A 19,800-nucleotide genomic window follows, 5' to 3' on the forward strand; every position below is an offset into this window, starting at 1 on the left:
AACCATTAAGCGATAAATGATAACTTAAATTCTTCTTTATCTGTTTACCCTCCAAAGTTAGTTTTTCCCTCGGACTCAGCGAGGGATCCCACCCCTACCGCCTCAAGGGCAGTGTCCTGGAGCTGATAAGTTAAATTCATTAATAAATTATCCGTCATCTATTAAGAGCACAACAATGCAGTATTTTCTCGCATACTGCGTTTCGCTACAGTGTAAACCAGCAAATGAATAAAAAAATATTGTAACTTATTTTAAATAAAAATAGTTTCATTGCTTTTTTTGTTGAGTAGTTAGGAAAATCGTCCGCCTCTGTGGTGTAGTGGTTAGTGTGATTAGCTGCCACCCCCGAAATTTGAAAAGTGGTACGAGGGCTGGAACGGGGTCCACTCAGCCTCGGGAGGTCAACTGAGTAGAGGTGGGTTCGATTCCCACCTCAGCCATCCTGGAAGTGGTTTACCGTGGTTTCCCACTTCTCCTCCAGGCAAATGCCGGGATGGTACCTAACTTAAGGCCACGGCCGCTTCCTTCCCTCTTCCTTGTCTATCCCTTCCAATCTTCCCTTCCCCCTCCAAGGCCCCTGTTCAGTATAGCAGGTGGGGCCGCCTGGGCGAGGTACTGATCATTCTCTCCAGTTGTATCCCCCGATCCGATGTCTGAAGCTCCAGGACACTGCCCTTGAGGCGGTAGAGGTGGGATCCCTCGCTAAGTCCGAGGGAAAAGCCAACCCTGGACACTAAACAGATAAAGAAAGAAAGAAAGTTAGGAAAATCAAGTCCGCCTCTGTGGTGTAGTGGTTAGTGTGATTAGCTGCCACCCCCGGAGGCCCGGGTTCGATTCCCAGCTCTGCCAGGAAATTTGAAAAGTTGTACGAGGGCTGGAACGGGATACACTCAGCCTCGTGAGGTCAACTGAGTAGAGGGAGTTCGATTCACTCCTCAGCCAGGTGGTTTTCCGCGCTTTCCCACTTCTCGTCCAGGCAATTGCCGAGATGGTACCTAACTTCAGACCACGGCCGCTCCCTTCCCTCATCCTTGCCGATCCCGTCCAGCCTTCCCATCCCCCCAACAAGGCCCCTGTTAGCATAGCAGGTGAGACCGCCAGGGCGAGGTACTGCTCCTCCTGCCCAGTTGTATCCCCCGACCCAAAATCTCACGCTCCAGTACACTGCCCTTGAGGCAGTAGAGGTGGGACCCCTCGCTGAGTCCGAGGAAAAATCGACCCTGGAGGGTAAACAGATTAAGAAGGAAAGAAAGAGAAGGAAAATCAAACTAATTTCTCCTCGTTGATTATCTACATCGCTCTTTATTTCAAACAAGCTAAACCTCTGTACAGTACATAGTACTGGAGATTAACCAGGTGTAAATTATATTGTGCAAGGTAAATTCCGGAGTTCTGAGTTATTTCCTAAGTCAAACTTCCACAACACAGTTAGTTTTGGATCTTGAACTTTACATAATCCCGCAAGTTGTGCGCACTGAATGACAGTTTTGTCCAGAACTGTATGGAATTAATTTTGATACTGTATAACAACATTTTTATCTGTACCTACTGAAGTAACACCAGACGTACTGAACGCGTGGCTGCTGTGTTTGGGTCACGTAGCTTTCTGCGTGCACTCGGGACATAGTGGGTTCGAGCCCCTCTGTCGGCAGTCCTGAATGTCATTTTCCGTGGTTTCGCATTCATACACCAGGAATATGCTGGGGCTGTACCTTAATCAAAGCCACGATCGATTTCTTCCCACTTCTAGCCGTTTCCTGTCCGATCGTCGCCATAAGACCTATGTGTGTTCGAGCGACGTAAAGCAAACTTTTAAAAAATAAAAGAAAACAAAGCCGTAGACAGTCCTCATTCTGTTAAGATTGGGAAAGAAAACGTTGTTTACTGGTAAACTATCTCCAGAACTTACCCCTTAACAGTTCGCGAACCAACTGAAGTGTCTGCTAAAAACGCCTGAGAATCAACTGACAGATTTGAGAACCAGTATCAGTATAGCTTAAATGTATTTGTGTCCCCGTCCCTTTATTGCCTACAAGCTAAACCTCTGCAGGCACATTCCAAATGGAGATGATTTGCATGTATATTTTTAACCACATACCAGCCCTCCTGCTAATCTTGAATTTCTGACAATACTGAGACTTAAACCTGGGCCTTCGAGGCGGGCAGTTAATAGCGCTAACCGTTATACTACGGAGGAGGATAATTATTTGACATGTAGTTTAAATGCCTTAGGCCCATAAATCTTTGCTCTGTTCAAAATATACTCATTTAGGCTTTTATTTAGGTGTTTAATGGAAAATTCAATATAGACTACTGCATGCTCTTCTTCTTTATCTGTTTACCCTCCAGGGTCGGTTTTTCCCACGGACTCAGCGAGAGATCCCACCTCTACCGCCTCAAGGGCAGTGTCCTGGAGCTTCAGACTCTGGGTTTGGGGATAAAACTGGGGAGGATGACCAGTACCTCGCCCAGGCGGCCTCACCTGCTATGCTGAACAGGGGTCTTGCAGGGGGATGGGAAAATTGGAAGGGATAGACAAGGAAAAGGGAAGGAAGCGGCCGTGGTCTGAAGTTAGGTACCATCCCGCCATTTGCCTGGAGGAGAAGTGGGAAACCACGGAAAATCATTTCCAGGATGGCTGAGTTTAGAATCGAATCCACCTCTACTCAGTTGACCTCCCGAGGCTGAGTGGACCCCGTTCCAGACCTCGTACCAGTTTTCAAATTTCATGGCAGAGCCGGGTGGCAGCTAATCACACTAACAACTACACCACAGAGGCAGATCAATGATATTCATCCGAAACGAAAGAATAGAAGATTCGAAAACAATATTTTATCCTAATAGACCAAAATCAATCAATCAATCAATCAATCAATGGCCTACATTTAGCGGTGTTGCCCAGGTGGAAAATTCTCCTCCAGTTGTTTACCTAGCTTTTCTTAAACGCTTTCAAGGAACTTGGAAATCTATCGAACATTTTCCTTGTTAACATACCGGGTGGTTCTCCAGCCCCTCGTTTTTTCGGAGAGAGGCAATCCAAATAACGCGTATAACCTAAAGATCCTTATAATTTAGTTGTAAGAACACCAAATAACTTTAAATTTCTCCTTACGGTCAGTAAGGCTCTCCCCTACCTGTGCGTCATCACTGTAAATTGATCCATAGACGTAGGAAAGGAAAAACTACTGTGTGCAATTCCGCGCCAAAGACTAAGGACCATACTGTAAACATGTGATTTATTGCGCCTTGAAATAACAGAGGTACCCGTAATACGATCGAATTAATAGGTTATCCACGTGCTCTGTAACGTAAGGAAGTTAAATGAACAGTGTAAACCTTCATTGGAGACTTTGACACGGATATTAACTTTCGAGATGGAACGGCCGTACTTAAGTACGGCTGTAACCTTTCTTAACTATTTCGTTAATATGATTACCCCAATGAAGATTATTCCTAATATTAAAACTCATAATTACTTACATTGTTCCCATGAGGTAATATCACCTCGTCAATGTTGACTTCGTGGCTGAATCGGTCAAAGGCTGGAGCAGAAGATGTGTATCAGCAGCGTAGTCGTTCGAATCTAGCATTTGGCAAATTGTTTCTGAAGGACAGATGTGCTCCATTTTAGCGGGGATACAATAACTTGTTTTTTTGCTATTGGTTTTAAGGGGTGCGCTCTGATGTGGCGTCTTTCCCCTAAGGATGGGCGGCGGAAGGATTGGGAAGGAAATCGGCCTTTTATTGAGGTATGGTTGCATTCGCCTGGTGGTGAAAATGGGAAACCAAGGAAAACCGTTTTCAGGACAGCCAGTATGGGATTCTAATCCACAGCTTACCGAATCCATCGCACACAAATAATAATCCACACCTACCAGGTCACATCACAGCAGTTATTCTTTTTCTCACGATGTATTCCTATGAAGAGTACTGGCTGGTTTTCTCACTGCCACTTCACAGATTCCTTGAAAGAAGTATAGGAACACTTTGGATTTAGAATGAAGGTTATGTGAAAATTAAGTTATGTAAATTTGGAGTAAATTAACATTGATACGAAAAACAGCTTTCACTCGCTATTTTAACAGAGATATGTCCCATTTCAGACAGAAAAACTCAGTGCTTTAGGACTGAATATCCAAATTCAGCTCGAAATATACAAATATACGTAAGTTAATATGAAAGAGAGTCCGCCTCTGTGGTGTAGTGGTTAGCGTGATTAGCTGCCACCCCCGGAGGCCCGGGTTCGATTCCCGGCTCTGCCACAAAATTTGAAAAGTGGTACGAGGGCTGGAACGGGGTCCACTCAGCCTCGGGAGGTCAACTGAGTAGAGGTGGGTTCGATTCCCACCTCAGCCATCCTGGAAGTGGTTTTCCGTGGTTTCCCACTTCTCCTCCAGGCGAATGCCGGGATGGTACCTAACTTAAGGCCACGGCCGCTTCCTTCCCTCTTCCTTGCCTATCCCTTCCAATCTTCCCATCCCTCCACAAGGCCCCTGTTCCGCATAGCAGGTGAGGCCGCCTGGGCGAGGTACTGGTCATACTCCCCAGTTGTATCCCCGACCAAGAGTCTGAAGCTCCAGGACACTGCCCTTGAGGCGGTAGAGGTGGGATCCCTCGCTAAGTCCGAGGGAAAAACCGAACCTGGAGGGTAAACAGATGATGATGATGATGATGATAATATGAAAGAGAGCTATTCGATTATCGTGTAGTAGTAGAACTTATATCATCTACTTATATTAAGTGATCACGCACGCACACACACACACACACACACACACATGAACAGATGTAACTGAGTCCGAGTTGTGGAACGTTATCGCACTCATGTCCGACTCGTTGGCTGAACGTTCAGCGTACTGGCCTTCGGTTCAGAGGGTCCCGGGTTCGATTCCCGGCCAGGTCGGGGATTTTAACCTTAATTGGTCAATTCGTCTGGCACGGGGGCTGGGTGTATATGTTGTTTTCATCCTCATCACGACGCGCAGGTCGCCTACGGGAGTCAAATAGATACCCCGCCACTAAAAGCCATACGACATTTCATTATCGCACTCATTATTTATATGGGGCTAGATAGATGCCCTACTATGATTTTCAAAACGAAAGCAATTATAACAAAATATGAAGGGACTTATATTAGAAGATGCATGGGTTTTGACAAGTAGATGAACTTCAGATATAATCTTACAAAATTTCTTTCAAAATGGCACGAAGTCTCAGGAATAAATTAGCAGTAATATGCAGACGGGCATCGTGCAATAAAGTACCGGTACCAAGCTGCAAGAAGTAAAGCTATTTTATCTTTACTTGAAGAATGCTCAAACATGTGTAACGCGAAGAGGTGACTTGTACAGTGTGTCCGCTATCCAGGATTCTACTTGCCTGTTTAAATTAAGGTATATTAAGAAAAATAATACTGATGCAAAAGTATTGTCCATAAAGTAACGTACCTGGTTAATAGAGGTGTCATTCAGATTATGTTCCACTATCCACAGGGTACGCTGTCCATAGGTTTTACTCCTATACATGCATTACATCTCCATTAGGGCCTATAGACTGTTATGCCTTTTATCATTCAGTCTATAAGCTCATGTGAATTAACTAAGCGCCTTCCATGTAAATCAAAGCCATCTCCATACAGGCCATGAAGGCTCTTGGTGGAGTGGAAGGTAAAGGTTTCCGTCATTCACAACCTCAGCATTAAGTAAGATAGAGCGGTTAGCTCTTTGCCCGGCCTCCTTTGCTTCTAGAAATTAACCTGGTAGGCCTACTCATTTCTGTTGTAAAACTCACGGTCTTGTGTCTCTCTAGAAGAAAATATTTTGTTTCTTAAAATTTTCTATTTCGTGACTGTGAATAGAACATACATCCCTCCAGATAAATCGATCACGCCTTTATCAGCCCATAAATGAATGACTCCAGAATCATCTATTTACAACCAGTACTGTAGAATCTGGGAATTGAACTTACGTCCCTCCATCGATCACGCCTTTATCAGCCCATAAATGAATGACTCAAGAATCCTCTAGTTACAACTAGTACTGTAGCCTCCTTTAGTTCCAAACTTCGTATTTTAAAATCATTAAACGCTGAGTCTAACTACTGTAGCCTTTGTCTCCCTCTACTATTAAATTCCATGGACGAATCTGTCATTCTCCTAGGTAACTTATCCTCCTCCATTCGAATCACATGACCCTTATCTCAACATTCCTGCCATTGTTCCCACCTTTTTGTCCAGGCAGTCATTCTCGCTACTTTCATTTCTGTTGGACCTACAACCAACTTATCAATCCTGAGTCCATCAAGGTTTATCTGCCGTAGAGGGAAGTTGGTCTAAAATAGACCGCTGTAAAAATAGTTTCGTCCGAGAGCTGACCTCTTCCTAAAAATATCGTTGAACGTAACTGCGACTTCGCTGCATTACCTGTGCTGCACGTTGATTCTTTGTATTATTATTATTATTTGCTTTACGTCGCACCGACACAGATAGGTCTTATTGCGACGATGGGATACGACAGACCTAGGCGTTGGAAGGAAGCGGCCGTGGCCTTAATTAAGGCACAGCTCCAAAATTTTCCTGGTGTGAGAACGGGAAACCACGGAAAACCATCTTCAGGGCTGCCGACAGTGGGGTTCGAACCCACTATCTCCCGGATGCAAGCTCACAGCTGCGCGTCCCTAACCGCACGGCCAACTCGCCAGGTGCACGTTGATTCAATTTCACGACTGTTCCATCTAAGTAGAAATGAACCATTGATTTGTTAGTGCGAAGTCAAAACCACTAGAAAGAAAGAAAGATGCAGAAATATTCAGGTTAATTTAAACAACTCCGCTGCTTCTTTAAAATACACACACGAGTACACTTTCCCTGCCATGACCCACTGTTAACCTTGGTTAATTTACTTTGGCCACCAAGATAATTAGATACTAAAGTAATAATTACAAATCATAAAAGAAAGTACTACTACACACATTAAAACCAGTCGCGTCTTGGAGATATGCTGTTTTAATGAGTTGAGAATGCGGGACCTGTTTGAGTTTATTCTGAATACTAAAATAAGCACGTGGCATACTGATACTCCCTACCGATTAGTTCACGCATGGAAAACTCGTGGATGCAAGGTGTTTACAAGGTACCTTATTTCTTTCAAGGGGCTGCCTGGCCGAGGCGATAAAGGCGTGCTCGGTTCGCCCGTTGGGAAGTCGTAAAATTTAAGAAACGATATTTCCACTTCCGGAGGTGCATATGGCCCTGAGGTTCACTCAGCCTGCACCAAAAATGAGTACCAGGTTAATTCCTGGGGGGCAACCAATCTACCCCATCACGTGCCGAGGTTAACAATGGTGGAAGCCTTTACCTTCCACTCCTCCAAGGGCCTTCATGGCCTGTACGGAGGTGACTCTTTGCTTTGCTTATTTCTTTCAAGGGTAAGATTAACAATTATGTAGATGTTCCAAAATCGTCCCGATTTTTACCAGAATAGGCAACCCACTACCCGGCTTAATGGTGGGAAAGCGTGCCTGGTGGAAATGATTGTTAAGGCGCCAAGTCCTTATGATCTGACACCATGGCTTGTCCTGTTGGTACAGAACGATTTCTCCAACAGAATGTTGGTCGTCAGGGTAGAGGAGGATGGTATACAATTTCTAATCTATAAATTCCGAGTACAAGGCTTGGGTTCAAATCCAAACCTCTTCGCAGTGCTAAATAATTTCGTGTGGCTATTTCTAGCCGAGTGCAGCCCTTGTAAGGCAGACCTTCCGATGAGGGTGGGCGGCATCTGCCATGTGTAGGTAACTGCGTGTTATTGTGGTGGAGGATAGTGTTATGTGTGGTGTGTGAGGTGCAGGAATGTTGGGGACATCACAAACACCCAGCCCCCGGGTCACTGGAATTAACCAATTAAGGTTAAAATCCCCGACCCGGCCGGGAATCGAACCCGGGACCCTCTGAACCGAAGGCCAGTACGCTGACCATTCAGCCAACGAGTCGGACTTCGCAGTGCTTATACGGAATGAGAGTAAATGACGCTATTCATGTTGATTCGTCCGTCGGATGGGGCGTCAAGCATTGAGCAGGCCCATTATTCGACAGCAATAGTGTATGTGCAGACTTCGGGTTTCATCCTCTTCCCACCTCATTAGCACCATCATAGTTACACACCCAGATGCGCACGTCACTCATGGCTGTCAGTTAGAAAGACCTTTACCACGTCTTTCCGAAAGCAATCAATCACCTGCCTATTGAGCATGTGTTACGGATAACTGATGAAAATCAAGTCATCCGACCGGGTCGTCCATCTAGCGGCGAGGATAGGAATTGTACCGGCTGCCGAAGCCTGTCGCACTCCTCTGGGGCAATTATTTATGAATGACAGATGAAATGAAATGATAGTGGAGAGTGTTGCTGGAATGAAAGATGACAGAGAAAACCGGAGTGCCCGGAGAAGAACCTGTCCCGTCTCCGCTTTGTCCATCACAAATCTCACCTGGAGTGACCGGGATTTGAACCACGGAACCCAGCGGTGAGAGGCCGGTGCGCTGCCACCTGAGCCACGGAGGCTACACAAATAATTGATACGTTATCTTATTTCAAAACCGGTTTCATTTATTTTAAAGACTCTCATTGGACAGCTGTATTATAATAATTATAACATTCTTATTTGTTTCATCCCATCATTGTTTCTCCATCGAACGGTATTATTGATAATATGTCCGGCTCCATGGCTAAATGGTTAGCGTGCTGGCCTTTGGCCATAGGGGTCCCGGGTTCGATTCTTGACAGGGTCGGGAATTTTAACCATCATTGGTTAATTTCTCTGGTACCGGGGCTGGGTGTTATGTGTCGTCTTCATCATCATCATCATCATCATCATCACGACGCGCAGGTTGCCTATGGGTGTCAAATCGAAAGACCTGCATCTGGCGAGCCGAACTTGTCCTCGGACACTCCCGGCACTAAAAGCCATACGCCATTTCATTTTCATTGATAATATGATTAGTAATTGTAGCCATAATTATAACAATATTGGCATTAGCAGTAAGTTAGTAGCGGCGATAGCAGCGGATGGATAAATTGACATCCTTACAGCTGTTATTTGTGTACGAAATGGTGACGCTATGGATTCCATTCAAGAGGTTCCATGTTTGATTTCCGAGCCAGCACAGGTTCATTAGACGCTAAACATGGTATTTCAAAAAGTCTCCAAAAGCGTGTCTTCGACCTTATTTGTAGGTATCGCAATAAATGTGGAATCTAGTAGGTATCACAAAACAATACCGAACACAGAAAGAACACAACAAAATTGCATCTCTTTCATAGCATACGAACGTACACGGCCCAAATCATCGAGGGACTTGCCTAATATTGAAATATATATCATGAACCACTAAACTGACAGAAACATCAATTATATTGACTATAGGTGCACGTATAGTGGAGAAAATGAACATAAATGTGTATAAAATGTGAATTTAATTTAGTAAATATTAAAAGTATATTATGTTTAATATTTTCCACTCCTGAAGCCCCTGCAAGAGGATATCACCAAAATGTGTGTGACATGCAAGTACATGAGAGTATAACTTCAGAAAATTAGAGGCCATTCTAGGAGACGGTGGATAAGTATAGTTAGAGAAAAGCACCATCAGTTTTAACCGAAATTCGATGTGCTATCCATGGCTTAATACGAGATGTAGCATCGTTTTACGTCACATTCCTACGTTCGTGTGAGTTGAGTGGATCACTCAGACTCAGAGTTACGACTTCGTCGGGGTTTTGAGATACGATGTCCTTTCTGTCGCCATACGCTGGTTCTTGCGAATTGATCATTCATATCCACAGAGGCCTAATTATAATTTTGTCTGAATTCTTGAATTTTTCACCTCACACTTCGTATTTATCTCGTATTAGGAGTGCAAAATTGAAAATATATTTTTTGTATCTTTGTTTGTTTGTTTCTTTGTTTGTATCGGCACCACGGAACAGTGCTCAACAGAAAGTCTTGAAACTCAGTTTTTAGATTCAGGAACAGCCGGGATGTAAACTAGTCTATATATTACTTGATTAGCACAGTACACAGTGAGCCAAAACAGAAAATGCCACATTTCTTCGATGATAATAATAACTGTATCAGCAACCTACATAATAAAAGTTACAAAACATTACCTTCTGTAACTTTGTTACATGCATTTTTACCGTCAGAGGACTAATAAAGGAGATTTTCACGATGTTTATATTTTTCACAAACTTTCAAATATCTACGGACATATTGTTATTATTAATTAGCTAGTATTTATTTATTTATTTATTTATTTATTTATTTATTTATTTATTTATTTATTTATTTATTTATTTATTTATTTATTTATTTATTTATTTATTTATTTATTTATTTATTTATTTATTCTCCTCAAATTGTAGATACAATTCAGGGATTACCAATGGACGAAGGACATAGCCCCACATACACGAAGGTGCCTCTATCCCCACTTAAAATTACGATATTACTGTAAATGATTACAAATATAGGCTACAGAATGTGCTTACTCTATATACAATTACCGTTATTATACAGACGTATTATTTACATAATATTCACAGGACCTGTTGAACATTCAAGTAATTCTACTTAGATATACCTAAAAAGTGTACACAACAAAAATGATAGAAAATCTGATTCCCGATCATTTATACTATTTTCATTTTTCAATAATGTTCTTCTTTTTCTTATTATTCATTCGAATAACTCATTTGGAGAGGACGATAAATCAACTTTGGATATTTTTCATTGTATTCGATTTCCTCTACTTCCAAATGTCGTTCATCCTTCGAGAGTGTCATTCTTTCTCTTCTTGAATCCACTTTCTTCTAGCTGTCGGTTTCTTCCCCTCCTAAAATACCGACTTTTGAGTTACTTATCTAAAAATAAATTCTGTTTTCTATTGTGTCTGGTTCTATTCCAGCGTTCTTCATATCTTTTTAAATTTCAAAAAACCATGTGGGTTTGGATTTGTGAATGTTCAATAAATTGAAGATCTGTTTACTTAGTCTGTTGCTTTCCATTCTATAAAAGTGTCCAAAAACTGTAGTCTTCTCTTCCTCATTGCATTAGTTACTTTTTCAATTACCAAACATAGCTCTCTGTTTGGTCTTAACCTGTATTCTACATTATTATTTCTTTTAGCTCCTAGTATTTTTCTCAAAATTCTTCCTTCAACTGTCTCTAGTTTTTCGAGATATCCAGTTCTAGTTGGTTTAAGTATGTCTGCTGAATATAGAGATTCGCGCCTGACCACTGTTTGGTAGAGTCTTAATTTCGTGTTCCAGGATAAGGATTTTTTCCTTACATAAATATTTTGTCATATGAAACTTCCATTCCATTTTGTGTATTCTGGTTTCTATTGCGTTGCTCGCTATCCATTCTCCTAGATATTTAAAGCAATTTGTTTTACATATTGTGTTGTTATGAATTGTAATATGTTGGGGGGCGTCACTGATGTTTGTCGTGAACTTCGTTCTTTAAAATGAAATTCGTAATCCCTCTTTTGATGCTTGTTTTTGCAATTCTCTGATTTATTCTTGGGCATTTTCCAGCGAGTCAGTGATTAATGTCACATCATCCGCAAAAGCTAAACGATCTATAGTGATTTTTTTTTGGATTTATTCCTAGTTGAGTACCTTTAGTATCAATTGTTTTCCTCCATTCTTGAACTACCTTCTGTAATGCACAATTGAAAATTAGAGGTGACAAACCATCCTCCTGTCTTACACCTGACTTTATTTCGAAAGGTTTTGAAATCTTCCCTCTAAATTTTACATTGGATGTTGTGTTTGTTTATGTTGCTTTAATTACTACGGTTGCTTTATTATCAAGCCCTAAGCCCTAATTCCTTCATAATGTCGATTAATGTATTTCTGTCAATTGAGTCATAGACTTTGTTAAAATCCACAAAATTAACTACATGTTTTAAGTTCCTGATTTTCCTCATTTCTATTATATTCTGTAATATTTGTTCTGTACATGACCGTCCCTTTCTGTATCCTGCCTGATACTCTCCTAGCTGTGGGTCGACTATTTCTTGTGCTCTTTTTAAATGTGCCTTGGACTATATATTGTAGGTCACAAGCAGGATGGAGATTGCCCTATAGTTGTTAGGTTCTGTTTTCTTCCCTTTTTTATGCAGGGGATGTATTAATGCAGATGTCCATATTGTCTTCTCCAGGTGCTTCGTTATTTTTAAATTCTTTTATGATTTCTTTTATTTCTTTTGCTGTTGGTGGCTTTGAGTCCGGTGGTATTGGGATTATAGTATCAAAACTAAATTTCTATTTAGTTGGATCACAGTTATGTAGTTCTTCAGAGTATTTTGCAAGTATCCAACAATTCTCAGTGTTATTATATGCAAATTATTATGTTTTTGAATCTGTTAAAAGTGAACTTGGAGGAGTGTATTTCTTCAAATTACTTTTGAAGATTTTTTAAAGTCCCCTGGGTTGTTCTGTTTGAAGTTTGATTCCGTTGACGTTAGTTGGTCTTTCATATTATGTTGTATTTTGATTTTTTGAGGCATTTTGATGAAAGCTCTCGGGTTATATTAAGGTTGTTCCAATTCTTATCATTTCTATTTGAATTCCAGATGTTCCAAGCTCGTTGTGTTTTTAGTATTAGTTCATCACATTCATCATTCCACCAGGCACGTTTTCGTTTTTTTTTAAGTAGAATGGTTTCTTCTGCTGTATGTACTATGTATTTTTGAAGTTGTGCTCACGTTTTGGGCGCTCTCTTTTCCAAAAGTGTTTTGAAATAATTTTCTTTAGCTAATTTTCGTATGTCGGACTTTTTGGCCTGATATTGACACCTTCTTCTATATATTGGACTAATTTGGAATGTAATGAGAGATAGATAGTGGTCCGAATCTAAACTTGAGTTCTTAGCAACTTTTATATTGAATATCTCCGTTGCCGAACGTCTTTTTATAGCTACTTGGTTAAGATGTTTCTCCCCACAGATTGGATTTGGTGATACCCATGTAGTTTGTTTCCTAGGAAGTTTTTTTGAAGATTGTAGATTTTAGGACTATCATATTCTCTGCATAAACTAATGAGTCTTTCTCCATTTGCACTGGTTCTTTTATGTGCAGGGAATTTGCCTACTATGGATTGATGATGACGTTCTTTGCCGATTTGAGCATTAAAGTCCCCAAGCAGTATTATTGTGTTTTTGGATGGAATTTGATCTAAGGTGTTTGAGAGTTCTTGCCAAAAAATTTCTGTCTGTTCTGCGTTCTATTTTTCTCGTTTGTTGGTGCTTATGTATTTACAATAGTGCAAACTTTGCTAACTGATTTAAAGGTTAGTGTTGAAATTCTTTCATTAATGGATTTAAATTCCAGTACTGAGTTTAATATGTTTTGGTTTACAACGAACCCATGTTGCAAATTGAAGTACATCCTTCATAACTCTTTTTCTGGGGTTTTCCTTGAATATTCTGAACTCTTCTGAATCAAAGAGATGTTCATCGGTATATCTTGTTTCTTGAAGTGCTATTATCAAAATATTTTTATCCACTATAAAATGTATTAAACATTTAAGTTTTCCTGTTTTCAAAAGTGATTTTACATTAAAGGTGGCCAGATAATTTATGTTCCTATGTTTAATTGTACGTGTTTCTTGCTTAAGGCAGGTTTCAGGATGTTTCGACTCATCCTTCGCACATTGTTGTAGGCCCCCAGAATCCGAATGCCTACTTTTCATTCCCTTGGAAATTGGAGACTGGATACTCCCTGGGATAAAATCTCTTACAAATTGTCCGGCTCCATGGCTAAATGGTTAGCGTGCTGGCCTTTGGTCACAGGGATTCCAGGTTCGATTCCCGGCAAGGATGGGAATTTTAAACTTAATTGGTTAATTTCGCTGGCACGGGGTCTGGGTGTATGTGTCGTCTTCATCATCATTTCATCCTCATCACGACGCGCAGGTCGCCTACGGGTGTCAAATCAAAAGACCTGCATCTGGCGAGCCGAACTTGTCCTCGGACACTCCCGACACTAAAAGCCATACGCCATTTCATTTTTCTTACAAAGTGCGTACCCATCATTGATTGACTATTGGGTTAGGGGAATAAGTCCTCTAAAAATTCTGCTAGAGGTTGTTAGCTGCGAGGAAAGGTTTCCAGTCGCAGCTTTGGTGAAATGACGCTGACCGCTTTTTCCAAGACAGACGCGGAGTGGATTGGTTTTTTTTTTTTGAGTTGCCTCTTCCGCTAGTTCCACCGAACTGAGACCTATTATCTCCGCCTTTACTACCGATGAGGTGTTCTCTGTGATCCTGTTCTATTAACCCCGAATAGGAGGGTTGCCTCTTCCGTCAGTTCCACCGTTCTGAAGTCCTTCTTTTCCGCCTTCACTGCCGTTGAGGTCTTCATCGTAACCCTGGCAAGGTACCCTTACATGGGATTACTACTCGGGCCAGCTGGACCAAGGCTTTTTAAAGAGGTGTTACTCCTCTATCACTCACTAATTTCTAATCATTTATCTTTTTAAATTCATTATTAGAGAGCATCGTCTACGATGAAAGTCGCCGACGTCCAATATCAGTCGTTATTGTAACGAACAAAATGGCCATGGTAGTGGTTGTTGTGATTGTTTTTATATGGTGCAATACCGCGCGATCATTAGCGCCTATTCATCAGGAATATAATGGAGCTGACTATCGAAGTGAAAACAAAACATATATGAACTACCACTCGAAAAAATTAGGGGAAAAGGAATGATAAATAAAAGAGAGGAATTTGTTTTTTGCTATTGGCTTTACGTCGCATCGACAAAGATCAGATAGTACTTATGTCAACGATGGGACAGAAAAGGGCTAGGAGTGGGAAGGAAGCGACCGTGGCCTTAATTAAGGTACAGCCCCAGCATTTGCCTGGTGTAAAAATGGGAAACCACGGAAAAACATCTTCAGGGCTGCTGACAGTGGGGTTCGAACCCACTACTCCCGAATACCGAATACTGACCGCACTTAGGTGACTGCAGCTATCGAGCTCGGTAGAGGAATTTTGAAGCCCTTATATCACCGAGTCGCACAAAAAGGATGATCTATAATGTCCTAAATTACGATGACTGACTCTTGTTTTAAGTTGGTGTGTGTCCTCTCTCTCTTTTCTGCACTCAGTCATCCCCCCTAGATGCTATTACTGTTACAAATACAAAAACTAACCCATCAACGAAGGGTATGCAACTGCTAGTTAAAAATATTTTTGTACATATTTGTGTCGTTTCACTGTTATAAAAACTGTTTATTATTTTCGTTTCATTGTTATAAGGAACATCTAAGCATGATATTTTTCGTGAAGACTTGTTTATTTTTTAAAATTTCATTATTAGAGAGCATCGTCAACGAATTACATTTTCGTGAAAGCTGTTTATTATTTTTGTTTCATTTTAATAAAGAACCTCGCCTACGTATGATGTTTTCACGAAAACTGTTTGTATGTTTTGTTGTTATAAAGAACCTCGTCTACGCATGATATTTTCGTGAAAACTTATTTTTTATTTCATTGTTATAAAGAGCGTATTCTACGCATTATATTTTGATAAAACGGTTTACTATTTTTGTTTCATCCTTATAAAACGCGTTTACGGATGGTATTTTTGTGAAAATGTTTTATAATATTAGTTACATTATTATAAGAATCGTATTATAAGTGTGATATTCTAATGGGAACTATTTCGTTCATTTAAGAGACATTTACATGCTATTGTAAGAAAACACGGTTGGGTATCCCCCAATCGCAATGTATTTTCATAATAAATTTAAAATAGGATCTCTGAAGTCTGTATAATAAAATGTACTCGTTGATGAACGCCATCAGTAAGAACAGTAGCTCTAGAAAAAAAAATGCAAACCTACAACCTGTTTTCCAGTCATTGACCGGGTCAGGGATGTAATGAATGAAGCAGATATAGGCTATTAGTACGTGGGGTCGCCATTCCCAAAGTGATTTATTAATGACTGATAGATGCTATGAAATGTGAATAGAGAGTGTTGGTGGAATGAAAGATGACAGGGAAAACCGGAGTACCCGGAGAAAAACCTGTCCCGCCTCAGCTTTGTCCAGCACAAATCTCACATGGACTGACCGGGATCTGAATCACGGTATCCAGCGGTGAGAGGCCGACGCGCTGCAGTCTGAGCCACGGAGGCTCTAGGTCTAGAGACTTGTTACAAAATTAATGTCATTGAATTTTGCAATATTTGTTAGCATCTACTTCGCATGCGCCTCTTTTAATATCGCTCCATTAAAATTCTCCAACGTATCGCCAGAAGAAATGAAATGAAATGGCGTATGGCTTTTAGTACCGGGAGTGTCCGAGGACAAGTTCGGCTCGCCAGGTGCAGGTCTTTTGATTTGACTCCCGTAGGCGACCTGCGCGTCGTGATGAGGATGGAGTGCTGATGAAGACGAAACATACACCCATCCATATTGCCAGAGAAATTAACCAATGATGGTTAAAATTCCCGACCCTGCCGGGAATCGAACCCGGGACCACTGTGACCAAAGGCCAGCGCGCTAACCATTTAGCCACGGAGCTAGACATTTCGCCAGGGACAGTAAAGCACACGAGCTCACACGAAGTGTCTGTCTATTATCTAACACAAACATCACGTTCTGTAGCAGGTAAATCGCTTGTTCGATACACTCATGCTTCAAACAATGATGTCGTGGTTTCCCATTTTCACACCAGGCAAATGCTGGGGCTGTACCTTAATTAAGGCTACGGCCGCTTCCTTCCTACTCCTAGGCCTTTCCTATCCCATCGTCGCCATAAGACATATCTGTGTCGGTGCGACGTAAAGCCCCTAGCAAAAAAAAACAAAAAAAAAACAATGATGTGTCAGTACCGCTCACAGAATGAGAGTATTATAGTCAAGTCCACGGTCGTGAGAAAGAACAGTTATTGATTGTATTGCTGTATTGTGATCTTAAAGAAAATACATCGTTCATTACTGTGAAATTTCATACGTGAAAGTACTATATATCAGCTTGCGTACTTTTATCTTCTAGAGAGTGTGTTACAGTGACCTGATTCCTCGGAGCACCGTCAATACTAGGCGTGAAAGTGGCTATGGCTTTAGTTTATTTCCTTCAACTTTATGACTACATTTTATAGATGATCTACCTGCCAGAGAGTTCTATGAAAAGCGGAACTACTGAATTTATCGGCCACTCCCTTTAACGCTTCACACTCGACAGCCGTGCTTTCTATTATGTATTACGTGAAGACCTGCTATAATAAAGCAGTCACAGCCAGTCCAGGAAATTGAATTCTGTTCTCAGAGCTGGAATGCGGCTCACTCAGCCTTGTGAGACTAGCTGAAGCGCTGTGTGATAGGAGGGGCATTGTAGCCGGTCAAGAAACCCAAGGATGTCCTCACATAGCCCATGCGGCACTTCAGTACCTTCAAGACATCCGACAAGGCAACAGTTTTCGTGGCAGCCCAGGGTCCTAGTGGGCTTTTACACACTGTGTTTATTCATGTTCGTTAAGGTGAAGTATGTATACATAGCGAAGAAAATTGTGCGTGTATCGGGACATAAAATAAGACTGAAAATGAATATTTCGTTTACGCACAACAGAACAAGGGTTAATCGCAAATAGAATATTTTTTTACAAATTACTTTACGTCACGCCGACACAGATATGTCTTATGGCAACGATGGAATAGCAAAGGGCTATGAGTGGAAAGAAAGTGACGAGGCCTTAATTTGCCTGGTGTGAAAATGGGAAACCACGGCAAACCATCTTCAGAGCTGCCGACAGTGGGGTTCGAACCCATTATCTCCCGAATGCAAGCTGACAGCTCCGTGACCGAAACCACGCAGCCACTCTTTCTGTCTCTTCAGATACCTTTTTTTTTGCTAGGGGCTTTACGTCGCACCAACACAGATAGGTCTTATGGCGACGATGGGATAGGAAAGGCCTAGGAGTTGGAAGGAAGCGGCCGTGGCCTTAATTAAGGTACAGCCCCAGCATTTGCCTGGTGTGAAAATGGGAAACCACGGAAAACCATCTTCAGGGCTGCCGATAGTGGGATTCGAACCTACTATCTCCCGGATGCAAGCTCACAGCCGCGCGCCTCTACGCGCACGGCCAACTCGCCCGGTACAGATACCTTAACTTGGATGGTATGTCAAGGTAGTGTACATTGCTGGGTTCATTGGCTTGGACGGTGAAACACTAACCTTCTAAGTACAAGTTGGTGGATTCGATCTCGGCTCAGTTCCGTGGTATTTGAAGGTGCTAAAATACACCAGTCCACAGACCCATCACGTGTACCCTTGCCGATATCCTCATATATCTAGCGGAACAAGTGATTTGTCGAGCTGCTGCACCAAATCACATTTTCTTTGTGCTTATCACGAGTCTCCCAGGTAAAATATTATGTACGGCCTATAATGAAATTTTGTTCGAATCGCTTATTTATTAGCGCTCCTAACTCCGCATGAAAAATAGTTTTGTTATTGGGATTCCTTATTGTGGGATAGATCCATCATTCAGTTATGAAAGGGCTTCCCTTCCATACGCTCTGTGGTACGTATATGGTGTTGTTTATAAAAGGTCCCATGTGAAGAGAGTTGTTTAAAATAAACCTTTGCTGTTGCGTGTCGCCATGAGTTCACGTCTGAAGTCTCAAACGATGAGTTAGTTACCGTGTTTGCCTGCCAACTGCTCCAGCCACTTCTAGTTGGTGAAATTTAGGAGTGAGCTGGAAGCACACCGCTGGACGTCGGGTAAACAGCCATGCTGTCCTGAGCCGCCGGTACACAGATTGCCGGGAAACGGCAACCGCTTAGAGGGCTGCAAGCTCCGCCGGCAATTGTCTTGCAGATGTACTCCGATTTCTTCAGGCGGTTAAGACCGGATATCGGTCCTGCTCTGGGGTGGTTACCCTTGGTCGACCTGGTACTGGCCTACGACTAACATCTCCTGTGTCTCGAAATCGTCTCCAAAGCCTATAAATGACACTTTGTGGCACATTCAAGGATACGCCGACTTCGGTCTGTGTCCGGCCTGCTTCCAGGCGGCCGAATATTCTACCCTGCAAAACGGGGTCCAAACGGCGTCATTGTTCCATTGTGTTGGCACGTTCACTACGAGGCTACACTCCTCACACTGTAACAGGGCAAACACGACTGAGGGAATATGGGGCGCAGGCACTGGCTGTGTTTACCTTGCGGTTACGCCACTAGTCAAAGCGGGGAACACTCCTTTCCTATACAGAGCGAACACGTAAGGTTACTAGGTGCATATGTCGTGCGATTCGCGGTCTATTTCCTGTTGCCCTGCTTACTCGTAATTTACGCTTAACTTTTGGACACTAGTGTATCAAGTGTAAGTATCTTCAAAATCTGACCTGAGTTCCATTTGTATTTAATACTGATTGCCTCTAGGGGACATACATGTCCCTCCCACATTCGTAGATGCAAGACACCGAACAACGTCTTTGTGATAGCGGCGTGAGTCATAGAGCTACAGTAAGTTGAATGAAGGCGCAGCATGCCCCGACGGAACATTCCAGTACCATTCGACCAGCTGGATGTGTTTGAGGGGGCCACATCGTCGAACGTGGACTTGGACCGTTCTAATTACACTGTGAGTCGGTGGTGGACACAGTGGGCACGTGAGAGTACACACACGCGTTGATAAGACTCAAGTCGATCCCAACAGACCACCAGCAGAAACGATCATTTCATCGTGTGACAGGCTATAAGGACACGACGGGCGTCACTGAGCATC

General features: G+C 42.1%; 1 protein-coding gene across 1 annotated transcript in view; it reads right to left on the minus strand.

Annotated features, from left to right (window-relative positions):
- Positions 1-19,529, minus strand: part of LOC136858850 (angiotensin-converting enzyme) — a 192,855-nt gene extending 173,326 nt beyond the window's left edge. Inside the window, exon 1 of the mRNA XM_068225754.1 lies at positions 19,464-19,529. Coding sequence (XP_068081855.1) covers positions 19,464-19,529 — 66 coding nt within the window. The remainder of the gene's footprint in view (positions 1-19,463) is intronic.
- Between the last annotated feature and the right edge of the window lie 271 nt (positions 19,530-19,800).

This window comes from Anabrus simplex, chromosome 1 (assembly GCF_040414725.1).
Source record: "Anabrus simplex isolate iqAnaSimp1 chromosome 1, ASM4041472v1, whole genome shotgun sequence".
Classification (NCBI taxonomy): Eukaryota; Metazoa; Arthropoda; class Insecta; order Orthoptera; family Tettigoniidae; genus Anabrus; species Anabrus simplex.